We start from the raw sequence: 13,186 nt of genomic DNA, 5'->3' as shown, positions 1-13,186 counted from the left end.
AGCGGGCAGTGCAAGAAATATTTAAAAGTGGAAATGCTCTAGAAAGCGTGGGAAAAACGTGGACTTCCAAACATGCACACTTGGGGCTGACCTCACTTCTGCTGGCAACTTGTTAGAAATGCCTACAGAAATAGGGTTTTCTTTAAAACAATAACCACATTTAAACACATAATATGATGCGAGAGAGCAAAAATATCAAAATGAATAACACACACAGTACAAAAAAAAAAAAAAACGGTGTTTACTTCCCGGAGAGACTACCTGTACTGTCAATTGCTTTAAATAGTTTTTGGGTTTTTTTTTAATGGAGGCGGGGGGGTAATTGCACAATAATAATAATGTTTTTTTTTTAAAAAAACGGACAAATGTGGGACTGCGAAGCATGAACCGTGATATACCGTGGGTTTACTGGGTTCATTTGTTGAATTGTATTTGACATCTTTAACATTGCTGTTTCACTGAAATGTGTCCAAAAGTACAAAACAAACAAACAAAAAAAAAAAGGTGGTGGTGGGGGGTCACTGGCACATTCCCAAGGCCAATCCACAACCATGCTGACTACTCCATGAACAGATTTCATTCCTGGGATTGAAGAAGACCGCCTCTTTGTTATTTTATCTTTTTAGCACAACGGCAAACTTGTGACGTTCTTGAGCAAATGAATAATTTCGACAGGAAAGCACAAGAAACGTAGACTCGGAAGCAAAAAAACAACACAAAAAGTGTACTTGGACAAGCGTTCCAAAGTGTAAAAGGGATGCTTTTCGCCATTTTGAAAAGTGTTTGACAAGCAGCCTTCTTCCAGGAATTGAAGGGGGCGTGGTTTGCTGGCTCCCCTCGCGCTTCAGTCGCCGCCTCGCAATATAGCAGCGAGGACTGAGCAGGCGTTCTTCTTCCACCGAGCCACATGGCCCAGTCCAGCCTGTACGCCATGGCCGCCGCCACCACCGGCAGTTTGCTGCTCAGCGACAACCTCAACTTCTGGGACGGGGAGCGACAGGCGCCCCGGCCGGAGAGCGCCGCCAGCGAGCCCGTGTACGAGCCTGCCACCGGTAAGCAGACGAATCCTCCAGTCCAGTACACACGCATCATATGATACACATGCAGTACACACACAGACCGCCGAGGGCGCTTCATGGCACGCCGACGACGACGCCATACTGGATGTGGCAAAGTAGCGCCATGGCTGCGAATCGTTCAGCTCTCGAAGCACTATATAGAGATATTTGACTTTTTAATGAACTATTTACTCCACTGTATAAAACTCCATATATATATATATATATATATATATATATATATATATATATATATATGATATTGCAATACATTCTATTACCCCTGTGAAGGGACTCCATTTATACCATGATAAGAATTTTTGGCCATATTGCCCAGCCCTATGACTATTGTTAGATTTGAGATTGGATGAGCAAGTGTAGGCCGAAACGCACATTACAGCCTTCTGCAGAAGTTTGGTGGAGCGGGCAACTAGTTTGATAGTTTGTGTGTGTGTATGATTGCAGATTATAGTTAATTGTCTCAATTCTAGAGTTGCTATAATTTAATAAATTTAAAAATACAGTATTTTGCCACAAAAAATCTGACTTTTTATGCCATGTTACAACAAAATTCTCTACAATAATGGAGGTTAGCTTTAAAAAAAAAAAAAAAAAAAAAAAAAATCTGGGAATAGGTGAGTTCATGAATGCTAAACTGCTAACACTTCATGACATTGGCCACAAAGTTAGTAAATTATTTTGGCAAAACGAGCATACAATGGCCAAATCCATTCAAAAGTCATTGTTCAGGTTTTGATCAGTGACATTTGATCTCTGAGTGTAAAACGGTTGCGACATCTCTTAAGCAGCAAATGAACGAGGAATCGTCAGCCATTGTGGCACTTGACACATTCAATATGGCGGCCATGTGGACGTATGAGTCAGCCCTCAAGACGGTGTCTGTTTAAATGTCGGTGGGATCATGAGGTTCGTTGACTTGTTGCATAACAGAAGCCCCCTCCTTTCTTGTTGACCTCAAAACATTTTAAGAATGTGCTGATTTTGAACTTTGTTTTGCGTGCATAGGTCGCGTGCTGTGTCACATGACCCCATCCGGCCCCGATGAGGTGGACTTGGCCATCAAGAGCGCCCACGGCGCGTACGTGACTTGGAGCAAGAGGGCGGGCATGGAGCGGGCGCGCGTCATGTTGGAGGCCGCTCGCATCATCAGGGTGAGACGCGGGCGGGGGTCAAACCGGAGTAAAAAAATAAAAGTTGTTACTCATTAATGCGGCGGATCCCTCTTCACCCCTCCCATTCTGACACACTATGATCAGAATCTGAATATTTTATACTGGCCAAGTATGTTAAAACTAGAGTTATCCCGATCAGATCGTTGAGATCGGAACCAGGTCCGATGTCAGCAAAAAAACGAGTATCTGATCGGATCGGACTGGATCTAAAATCTCCGATTTGACCACTCTTATACAAGCAGCTCATTCAATGCGCCTTCCTCATACCTACCGTTGCTGTTTATTGTTCTCTGTTTGAGTAATATCACTTGATCAAGCCTTTTCAAACATTCCATACTACAAAATAATTAATGTATGTTTGATTATTGCTGATATCGGATTGCCCGATATCGGCATCGCTCAGCTCAAGGCTGCAATATTGATATAGGATTGGAAGTTAAAAGGTTGGATCAGGACATTCCTAGTTGCACGGGAGTTCGCCCAACCAGTCTACATGTGTTTTGACGTTCGACCGTGTTGCTCTCGGGGATTCCTGTGGAGACTACTCTGGCAGTATGTGGTACCGGACCCCGTGATAAGGGCTGTTCTGGCCCTGTCCGAACGGTGTCAAGAGTTTGGCCCGTATTGCCGTTAGTAAGTCAGAATCGTTTCCAGTGAGAGTTGGACTACGCCAAGGCTGCCCTTTCTCACCGATTCTGTTCATTACCTTTATGGACAGAATTTCTAGGTGCAGCCGAGGTGTTGAGTGGGTCCGGTTTGGTGACCTCAGTATTACGTCTCCGCCTTATTTTAGATGATGTGGTTCTGATGGTTGTATGAAGCCGTGATCTTCAGCCCTGACTGGAGTGGTTCGCAGCAGTGTGTGAAGTGGCTGGGATGAAAATCAGCACCTCCAAATCTCATACCATGGTCCTCAGTCGGAAAAGGGTGGAGCACCGTCTACGGGTCGGGGAGAGATCCCGCCCCAAGTGGAGGAGTTCGAGTTTATCGTATATCATATATCATATATCAAGTCATATATCAAGATGGCGCCTACCAGTGTGGTCGTCTCGGTAACGCGCTCTCTAGTATTGTCTTTGTTTTTGTGTTTTTCGTCCGTCTTTGGAGACCTTACACGACTCACTTACACAAGGGGAGACCTGCTAACCATCAAGAAGGCTACTCCGGACTTTCTGTCACCAACTTTCAAATATCCGCTCAGTTTTTTTCCCCGAGTTACTCACCGGAGCGGCGTCCGCGGTTTTCGGCGCACGGAGACGGAAGCGGCGCCACAGAGGGAAGCGAGCCGGCATTCAGGTGAAACTCCGCAAGAGAGGACACAGGTTGGCGTTCCCGTCGATCCACCTCGCGAATGTACGCTCCCTACCCAACAAAATGGACGAGCTTCATCTTCTGTTAAAGACCAGTAAAGACTTCGGACGTTCCGCGGCCATGCGCTTCACGGAGACCCGGCTTTTGGCTTAGACCCGTCGCGCTTCCCGGCTTCAACATTCATCGAGCGGACCGCGACGTGGAATCATCGGGGAAAACGAAGGGCGGCGGGATATGCCTCCATATCAACGAAAAATGGTGTACGGACGTCACGGTGCTCAGCACACACTGCAGCCCGCATTTGGAGTCGCTATTCTTAAACTGTAAACCATTCTACTCGCCACGTGAGTTTGCATCGTTCATACTGGCTGGAGTCTATATTACGCCTCAAGCTAACACGAACGCCGCATTGCTAACCCTCGCCGAACAAGTCAACGAAATTGAAAAAAACCACCCGGACTCACCCCTCATTATTCTCGGGGACTTTAACAAAGCTAAACTCGACCACGAACTCCCTAAATACAAGCGGCACATCGACTGTCCTACCAGGGAAAATAATACTTTCGACCGTTGCTACACGATGGTAAAAAACGCATACCGTGCTATACCTCGTGCAGCCCTGGGCTCGTCCGATCACTGCTTCATTCACTTAATACCGACGTACAAGCAAGAACTTAAATGTGCGAAGCCTACAGTGAAAACCGTCAAAAAGTGGACCAATGAAGCCAAGATGGAACTTCAAAGCTGTTTAGACTGCACAGACTGGAGTGTCTTTGAAAATTCAGCCGGCAGCCTGGACGAATATACGGACACTGTCGCATCCTATATCGGTTTCTGTGAAGAGGTTTGTGTACCAACAAAATCATTTCGCACATTCAACAACAACAAGCCGTGGTTCACTGCTAAACTTAAGCAGCTTTGCCAAGCTAAGGAGGACGCATATCAGAGCGGGGACAGGGCCCTGTATAATCGCGCTAGAAACCAGCTTACTAAAGAAATGAACATTGCAAAGAGGATCTATGCAGCAAAGTTGGAAAAACAGTTTAGCGCGAACGACTCGAAATCAGTCTGGCGTGCATTCCAATCGCTGACTAATTACAAGCGACGATCCCCCCGAGCTGAGAACAATAGCATACTAGCCAACGACTTGAATACTTTCTATTGCAGATTTGAAAAGGACAATTTCACTCCACACACACACCCGCACCTCTGACTTCTGCGTTAACCATCCACGTACAGGATGTGAGACGCATCTTCAAACAACAGAAGATTAACAAAGCGGCAGGCCCGGACCATGCGTCCCCATCCTGCCTCAAAGTCTGCGCGGACCAGCTCGCTCCAGTCTTCACTCAGATCTTTAACAGATCTTTGGAAATGTGCGAAGTTCCATCCTGTTTCAAACGCTCCACCGTCATTCCAGTCCCCAAGAAACCTGCAATCTCTGGTCTGAATGACTACAGGCCAGTCGCTTTGACATCTGTGGTCATGAAGTCCTTTGAACGTCTCGTGCTGGACCACCTCAAGAGTGTCACAGGTCCCTTGCTGGATCCCCTGCAGTTTGCCTACCAAGCGAACAGGTCTGCGGATGATGCAGTCAACATGGGACTGCACTTCATCCTAGAACAGTGCAGGGACCTATGCGAGGATCCTGTTCGTGGACTTCAGCTCAGCGTTCAACACCATCATCCCTGAACTCCTTTCAACCAAGTTTCTCCAGCTCAGCGTCTCACCTGTCATCTGCCAGTGGATTTACAGCTTTCTGACGGGCAGGACACAGCAGGTCAGGCTGGGGGAGGCCACCTCATCCGCACGCAGCATCAGCACCGGGGCGCCCCAAGGTTGTGTCCTCTCTCCGCTGCTCTTCTCTCTCTACACGAACGACTGCACCTCAGCGAACCCGACTGTCAAGCTCCTGAAGTTTGCAGATGACACCGCTGTCATCGGCCTCATCGAGGACGGTGACGAGTCTGCATATCGACAGGAAGCGGAGCGGCCGGAGCTGCGGTACGGCCGACGCGACCTGGAGCCGAACACGCTCGAGACTGGAGAGAGGATCGTGGACTTCAGGAGGCATCCTTCGCCACAGCTGCCCCTCACGTTGTCCAGCTGCCTCGTGTCAACCGTCGAGACCTTCGAGTTCCTGGGAATTACAATCTCTCGGGACCTGAAGTGGGCGACCGACATCAACTCCGTCCTCAAAAAGGCCCAGCGGAGGATGTACTTCCTGCGGCTTCTGAGAAAGCACGGCCTGCCGCCGGAGCTGTTGAGACGGTTCTACACACCGGTCATCGAATCGGTCCTGTGTTCTTCCATCACAGTCTGGTTCGGTGCTGCTACAAAAAAGGACAAACTCCGACTGCGACGGACAATCAAAACTGCTGAAAGGATTGTCGGTACCACCCTACCCACCACTGAGGACTTGCACGCTGCCAGAACTAAGACAAGGGCGTGCAAAATCCTCTCGGACCCACCGCACCCCGGTCTTCCGGCTCCTTCCCTCAGGTAGGCGCTACCGATCATTGCAAACTAGAACTAGTAGACATTCCAACAGCTTCTTCCCTCTTGCGATCAACTTCTTAAACAACTGACCTCTAATTCCATTACAATAAGCTGGCAATTTTTTGACTTGAGTTGGTTGTCACATTTGTGTGGGGCCAATGATGTATGACTCGTGCACTCACTGCAGTTGTCTCGCCACGCTGCACTATTTGCATATACCGGCCACTCGTGCCAGAGTAGCATCTGCTCCATTTGCACACCGATTGAGGAGTATCTGTAACATTTGCACAACCGACATTGTCCCAGATGATCGCACTACTCGTCACTTTAAACCGCATCCACTCCTTGACGTCTCGGCGCCCTTTGCGCAACGCTCATTGCACCAGACTATTGCAATATGAGTCATTCGAACTGCTCTAAGTGCTAGAGGACTCTGCATCTTTTTGCACAATAGTTTTTTGTCAATGTCTTTCTGTCTCCAAAGTGTTCTGTAAATTGACTGTCTGTTGTACTAGAGCGGCTCCAACGACCGGAGACAAATTCCTTGTGTGTTTTGGACATACTTGGCAAATAAAGATGATTCTGATTCTGATTCACGGGGCCTTGTTCACAAGTGAGGAAAGAACGGAGCATGAGATCGACAGGCGGATCGGTGCACCGTCTGAAGTAATGCGGGCTCCTTATCGGTCTTTGTGGTGAAGAAGGAGCTGAGCCAAAAGGCAAAGCTCTCAATTATACCGGTCGATCTACGTTGTTAGCCTCACCTATGGTAATGAGCTGTAGGTGGAGACCGAAAGATCAAGAATTGCGGATACAAGCAGCCGAAATGAGTTTCCTCCTCAGAGTGTCCGGGCTCTTCCTTAGAGATAGGGTGAGAAGCTCGGTAATCCGGGAGAGGTTAAGAGTCAAGCCACTACTCCTCCGCATTGAGAGGAGCCATATGAGGTGGCTTGGGCATCTGGTTAGGATGCCCCACGGACACCTCCCCCGTGAGGTGTTCCGGGCACATCCCAGGGGATGACCCGGGACACGCGGCGAGACTACGTCTCCCGGCTGGCCTGGGAACGCCTCGGGATCCCTCCGGAAGAGCTGGACGAAGTGGCTGGGGAGAGGGGACCAAGTGACTGGGGAGAGGGAAGTCTGGCTTCACCTGCTGGCCCCAGGACCCAAGCTCAAATAAGCAGAAGCAAATGGATGGATGATGCAACGCCAACCCCGGCTTGAAACCCTCATTTCAAACCATAGGTCATTGAGTCTGGGGACCTGTTCCTTGGGATAACTTGTGTTGTGAATTGGCGCTCTAGAAAATAAATGTGATTGAATTGACCGCACTTGGTGTTGTATGAACGTTTTCGTTCAGGAGCGTCGGGAGAAGATCGCCAAGTTGGAGGTGATCAACAACGGGAAGTCCATCACCGAAGCTCTGGCAGACGTGGACGGGGCCTGGCAGTGTATGGAGTACTATGCCGGATTGGCCGGAACCATGGCAGGTCAGTCTGTAAGGAAGATATTTTGTCAACCGTCTCCCATCTGAGATGATGGCACATTCTCCTAATGAACATCAGATTACAGACTTGGTGAAGCCACAATGATCTTAGAGGTTTCGCTTTTGCTTTTTGTGTTTTTTACGAGGCCACCACAGAAGGGTACTAGAACTAGAAAAAGACCCCAAAGTATAGAAACAACTTCAAAAAGCAGAACCACAACCAGAACTGGATTAATAAGCGGAAGTGTAAGATGGCTGGGATAAGAACTAGAACAAAAACCAAAAGTACAAGAAAAAACAGAATTAAAACCACAACCACAACTAGAACAAAAAAGAAAACAGAACCAGAAAAGTACTACAAATACAACCAGAGGTTGAACAAAACAAGAAGAAAACTCAGAAGTACAAAAACAAACTGAATTTGCACCACAACCAGAACTCGAACCACAACTACAACAATAAAAGCAGTGCTAGAAAAATAATGAGAAATGGACAAGAACTTGAAAAAGAGCTAGAAGTTGAACAAAAACTAGAACAGTAACCAGAAGTGATTAAAAACTAGAAACAGACGTTGAACAAGAAACAGAATTAGAAGCACAGCCAGTAGAACAACTAACATAAATATTACAGGAACTAGAAAAAAACAAATATAGGCCAGAACTATAACAACAAGATGTAGAATAATAACAGTAACCAGAATTATAGCAAGGAAAAGAACCAGAGCTACGACAATGACCACAAGCATAACAACAAGAACTAGAAAAAGAAACGGGAATGCAACCAGAAGTAGAACAAGAAACCACAACCAGAATTATAAAAAAGACCAGAAGTAGGAGAAGATCCAGAATTAGAAATACAGCCGATAGTAAGAGCCAGAATTATAACAAGAACTGGAAAAAACCTGACGTACACAATAACGAGAAGCAGAAGTATAACGAGCAAACTAGGAGTAGAATAACATGAACTAGAATGTAATGCAGAAGTAGAATCGGAGGTATAACCAGAAGCGGAAACGGAATGAGAAGTAGTCTTTGTGTGTCTGCTCAGGTCAGCACATCCAGCTCCCCGGCGGCGCGTTTGCGTACACACGACGTGAGGCTTTGGGCGTGTGCGTGGGCATCGGAGCGTGGAACTACCCCTTCCAGATCGCAGTGTTCAAGTCTGCTCCCGCTCTGGCGTGCGGTAAGTTTGCAAACGTTTGGCCTGTTCCCGCTCGGGCGATTACCTTGACAGCGCGCTGTGACCTTTGTGTTGTCAGGCAACGGCATGGTGTTCAAGCCCTCCCCTATGACGCCCATCACCGCTGTCATCCTGGCTGAGATCTACCGGGAGGCCGGAGTGCCCCAAGGACTCTTCTGTGTGGTGCAAGGTGGCGCCCAAACCGGAACATTACTGTGCCAGCACCCAAATGTCGCCAAGGTGTCCTTCACGGGCAGCGTGCCCACCGGAAAGAAGGTAACAGCACGTACCACTACCTCCTTGATATACACAAGGGGTTAGGGGCCAGGAAACATTAGAACAACAATGATTGGCAGACCGTCTGTACAAACGATTTGTACTGTGGGGAGACTAGAACCAGAACAAGAGGCCAGACCAAGACAAGAACCACAACTGGACAAAAGATATTTGAACAATAACGGGAAATACAGCCAGAACTAAACAAGACTACAACAAGAAGCAGAATAACGACAAGACTAAGACAAGGGTTAGAACTAGGATCAAAGAGACCAGAACAACAAACAGAACTAGAACAGCAGCTGAACCAAGCAACAACCAGAACTAGAATCTGAGAAATACAAGAACAAGAACCGGAAGTAGAACCACAAAGAGAAGTAGAACGGCAACCAGGACTAGACAAGAACCAGAACTAGGGTAAAAGAAAATAGAACTAGAATCGTAACAACCATTCCTTTTTTTTTTTCATATAAAAGAACCAGAACCAAACGACAACCAGGACGAGACACGGCTTTTCCTTGTCATGGGTCGCCAGAGCGAGAACTAACTAAAACCAGAGAAAGAATCAAGAATCAAAGTACACCTAAAACCAGGACAACAACCAGAATAAGAGCCCAACCAAGACCCAGAGAAAGACTCGAACAAGAACTAGAACTGTGTTTCTATATTTATTGCATTATAGCACACAACCAACCACTCGTAAAACTAGGAACACAACTAAAACCGGTACTAGACAAGACACAGACCAGCACAAGAGCCAGACCAAGACAATAATCAGAACTAGAATCAGAGAAAGATGAGCGCAAGAACCAGAAGGAGACAAGAACTAGTACAAGACACAAACTAGAAGCACAATCAAAAGTAAAACTACAACTGGAACAACAACCACCACCAAACTAGAAAAGAACAAGAATAAGACAGAACCAGCGCTAGTACCAGTACAAGACTAGAACAAGAAACAGAACTAGAAGCTTAGCCAGAAGTAAACCTAGAACTGGAACAACAACCACAAATACATAAGAACCAGAATAAGAAAGAACATAGTACCAGAACAAGACTAAAACAAAAAACAGAACTAAAAACACAACCAGAAGTAAAAAGAGAACCAGATCAACAACGAGAAATAGACAAGGTAAAGAAACACTACAAGACTAGTAAAAAACAAAAGCAGGAGTACAGGCAAAACTAGACAAGGACTAGAAACAACTAAAACCAGCGTTATAACAAGAACCAGATTTAGACAAAATCCAGTACTAAAAGCAGAACTACAACAAGTACCACCAGGATCACAACTACAATGACTAGTGTAGCGTTGCTGTTGTTGAACTTGTTTGTATTTTTGCATTGTCAGGTTATGGAGTTGTCGGCCCGGGGTGTGAAGCCGGTGACGCTGGAGCTCGGCGGGAAGTCTCCGCTGATCATCTTCAAAGATTGCGACCTAGACAACGCCGTCAAAGGAGCGCTCATGGCCAACTTCCTCACACAAGGACAGGTGAGTGCCTCCGCCCCACTGGTTCCACGCTCGGACACAAGCTCCTCGCCACGGATCTTCTAAGGGCGAGTGTAGAATTTGCGGATAACGTCCAGAATGTTTCCAGGAAATTCCCCTGGAAAGTCTCCAACTTAATTAACTTTGGCAAACCCAGGTGTGCTGCAACGGGACCAGGGTGTTCGTGCAGAGGGACATCATGACGCAGTACTTGGAGAGGGTGGTCACCAGGACCAAGGCCATCACTGTGGGGGACCCCTTGCTGGAGCACACGCGCATGGGGGCGCTCATCAGCAAGCCCCAGCTGGAGAAGGTCCTGGCTTTTGTCAGGCAGGCCAAGGAACAGGTGAGGAGCAAGGGGAGTGTAATGCTAATGCTAAAGCTAATTCTAAAAGTTTCTTGTTTTTGTTGTTGCAGGGAGCCAAGGTGCTCTGCGGTGGCGAACCCTTCGTGCCCACTGACCCCAAACTCAAGGAAGGATACTTCATGTCGCCCTGTGTACTCGGTGAGGCCAAGCTAACAAGCTAATGCTAGTTTCACGAAGTGGTGATGTTTCATGTTGTGGTCTTGTGTTTTTCATGATGGGGTCATGCATATGTCATGATGTGGTCATACGTTGTTCATATTGTGGTCATACAGTATATTCTTGATGTGGTCATGTGTGTTTTATGTGGTTTTGTGTTGTTGCCACGCATGTTTCATGATGTGGACGTATGGGTTTCTTCATGTTGTGGCCATGCTTCATAATGTGGTCCTGCGTGTTTTATGTTGTGTTCATATGTTTCTTGATGCGGTTGTGTGTTTTGTGTGGTGCTCATGTTTCTTTATGTGGTCATGTGTGTGTCATGTTGTGTTCATATGTTTCTTGATGTGGTCGTACGTTTTTTGATGTGGTTGTGCGTTTCAAGTGCTGACCATCTGGGTTTCATGTTGTAGTCACATGTTAATGTTATGTGTTTGATGTTGTGGTCATGTATTTCATGATGTGGCCATACAGTATGGGTTTCATTTTGTGGTCATGTTTCTTAATGTTGTCATGTGTGTTTCATAATGTGGCCGCACACATTTCATGTTGTTTTCATGTGCATTTCATCATTTGGTCATGTTCCTTGTTGTCGTTGTGTGTTTCATGTTGTGGTTATGTGTTTGTCATGTTGTGGTCATATGTTTTCTGATGTTGCCATGTGATTCATGTGGTCGTGTAATTTCATGATGTGGTTTTTTGATGTGGTCATGTATTTGTTTTCATGATTTGGCCATTTGTGTTTCATCTTGTGGTCATGTTTCTTGAAGTTGTCGTGCGTTTCAAGTTGTGGTCGTGCGCATTTCATGATGCCGTCATGCTCGTTTTCATCGTCCGGTCATTCTGTTCCCGCAGACAACTGCAGGGACGACATGACGTGCGTGAAGGAGGAAATCTTTGGGCCGGTCATGTCGGTGCTGCCGTTCGACACCGAGGAGGAGGTTCTGCGGCGTGCCAACGACACCACCTTCGGATTGGCGTCCGGCGTCTTCACCAGGTGATCGCGACGACCGGGAGCTCGACCGAGTGGCGCATTCGCAACCTCTAAACGTTCTTCTTCTCGTTCGTCCCTCAGAGACATCTCGCGAGCTCATCGAGTGGCTGAGAAGCTGGAGGCGGGCACGTGTTACATCAACAACTACAACATCAGCCCCGTGGAGGTACCCTTTGGAGGATACAAGATGTCAGGTGGGCCTTTCAAAAGAAAACCAGGAAAGTCGTTGGTTCAGTTTTACTTGAAAGCGGCGTGTGTGAGGTCTTTTACGACGACGTTCCATCGCGGGGGTTACGTTACAGACCCCTCCGCGATAAGTGAAAGTCTGCGATATAGAAATACAGTCTTTATTATTTTTGTGTGCGTGTTGGCTTTGTTAGGTTTTGGGCGTGAGAACGGTCAGGTGACCATCGAGTACTACTCCCAGCTTAAGACGGTGGTGGTGGAGATGGGCGACGTGGAGAGTCTCTTCTGAACGTCCTCGCCGACCTTCCGCAAGCTTCACATCTGCGTTTATATGCGCGTCAGCGCCGACTTTCTAAATAAAACTGTCATCAAAATGCGTGTCCTCTATTTTCTCAGTCTGCTTTCCCTTCTCTAGCCATCCAGTTTATATTCTGTAGCTTGTCCTCATCAAGGTCGCCTTAGGGTGAACTGGAGTCTATCCCAGCTGACTTTGTGTGAGAGGACTCCTTGGACCGGTCGCCAGTCAACGTCAGGGGCACGTACACACGAACAAGCATTCACATTAATGGAGAATGAATATTCAAAGTTAACTTTAGTGGACTGTTTTATTGTTCGTCATAGCATTGAAAGACAATAGATTTGTTCACACGTTCTGATTCTAATAGTATCTGTCTGCGGTGTGCCAACCACCTCTGATCTTTTTATATTGAAAAAGCTAAACCGGAAGTATTTTGAGCTAACTGGTGAAGTTCATGTGATCGTTGACTTGTTTTACGATGCAGGTAAGTTTACTCAAATAATTAAAAAAAAGAACTATAATAATGACTGAACCATGTTTTAGGGCATGTGCTTATATGTACACAACCAAATCTGCCGACGATCTCCATTGTTTTAATTTCAAAACGTTTTTAAATTGAAACTGCACCGGAAGTGTTTGTATCCAAAAGTAAATGTCGCGCATTTATTTGATTGTTAGCTTGCGTGTTTACGAT

At 46.7% G+C, this 13,186-nt stretch overlaps 1 protein-coding gene across 1 annotated transcript; it reads left to right on the top strand.

The window, feature by feature from the left end:
- Positions 1 to 827: 827 nt before the first annotated feature.
- Positions 828 to 12,568, top strand: aldh9a1a.1 (aldehyde dehydrogenase 9 family, member A1a, tandem duplicate 1). The gene is made up of 11 exons (XM_061684039.1): positions 828 to 1,052; positions 2,085 to 2,230; positions 7,422 to 7,551; positions 8,595 to 8,729; positions 8,806 to 9,002; positions 10,354 to 10,494; positions 10,649 to 10,837; positions 10,909 to 10,996; positions 11,870 to 12,011; positions 12,090 to 12,202; positions 12,389 to 12,568. The coding sequence occupies exons 1-11, from the start codon at positions 908 to 910 to the stop codon at positions 12,481 to 12,483; spliced, it is 1,521 nt and encodes a 506-aa protein (XP_061540023.1). The 5' UTR covers positions 828 to 907; the 3' UTR covers positions 12,484 to 12,568.
- The last annotated feature ends 618 nt before the right edge of the window (positions 12,569 to 13,186 follow it).

The sequence above is a fragment of the Phycodurus eques genome, chromosome 8, assembly GCF_024500275.1.
Source record: "Phycodurus eques isolate BA_2022a chromosome 8, UOR_Pequ_1.1, whole genome shotgun sequence".
NCBI lineage: Eukaryota > Metazoa > Chordata > Actinopteri > Syngnathiformes > Syngnathidae > Phycodurus > Phycodurus eques.
The sequence above is the reverse complement of the archived record's forward strand: the minus strand, read 5'-3'. Positions and strand labels throughout refer to the sequence as shown.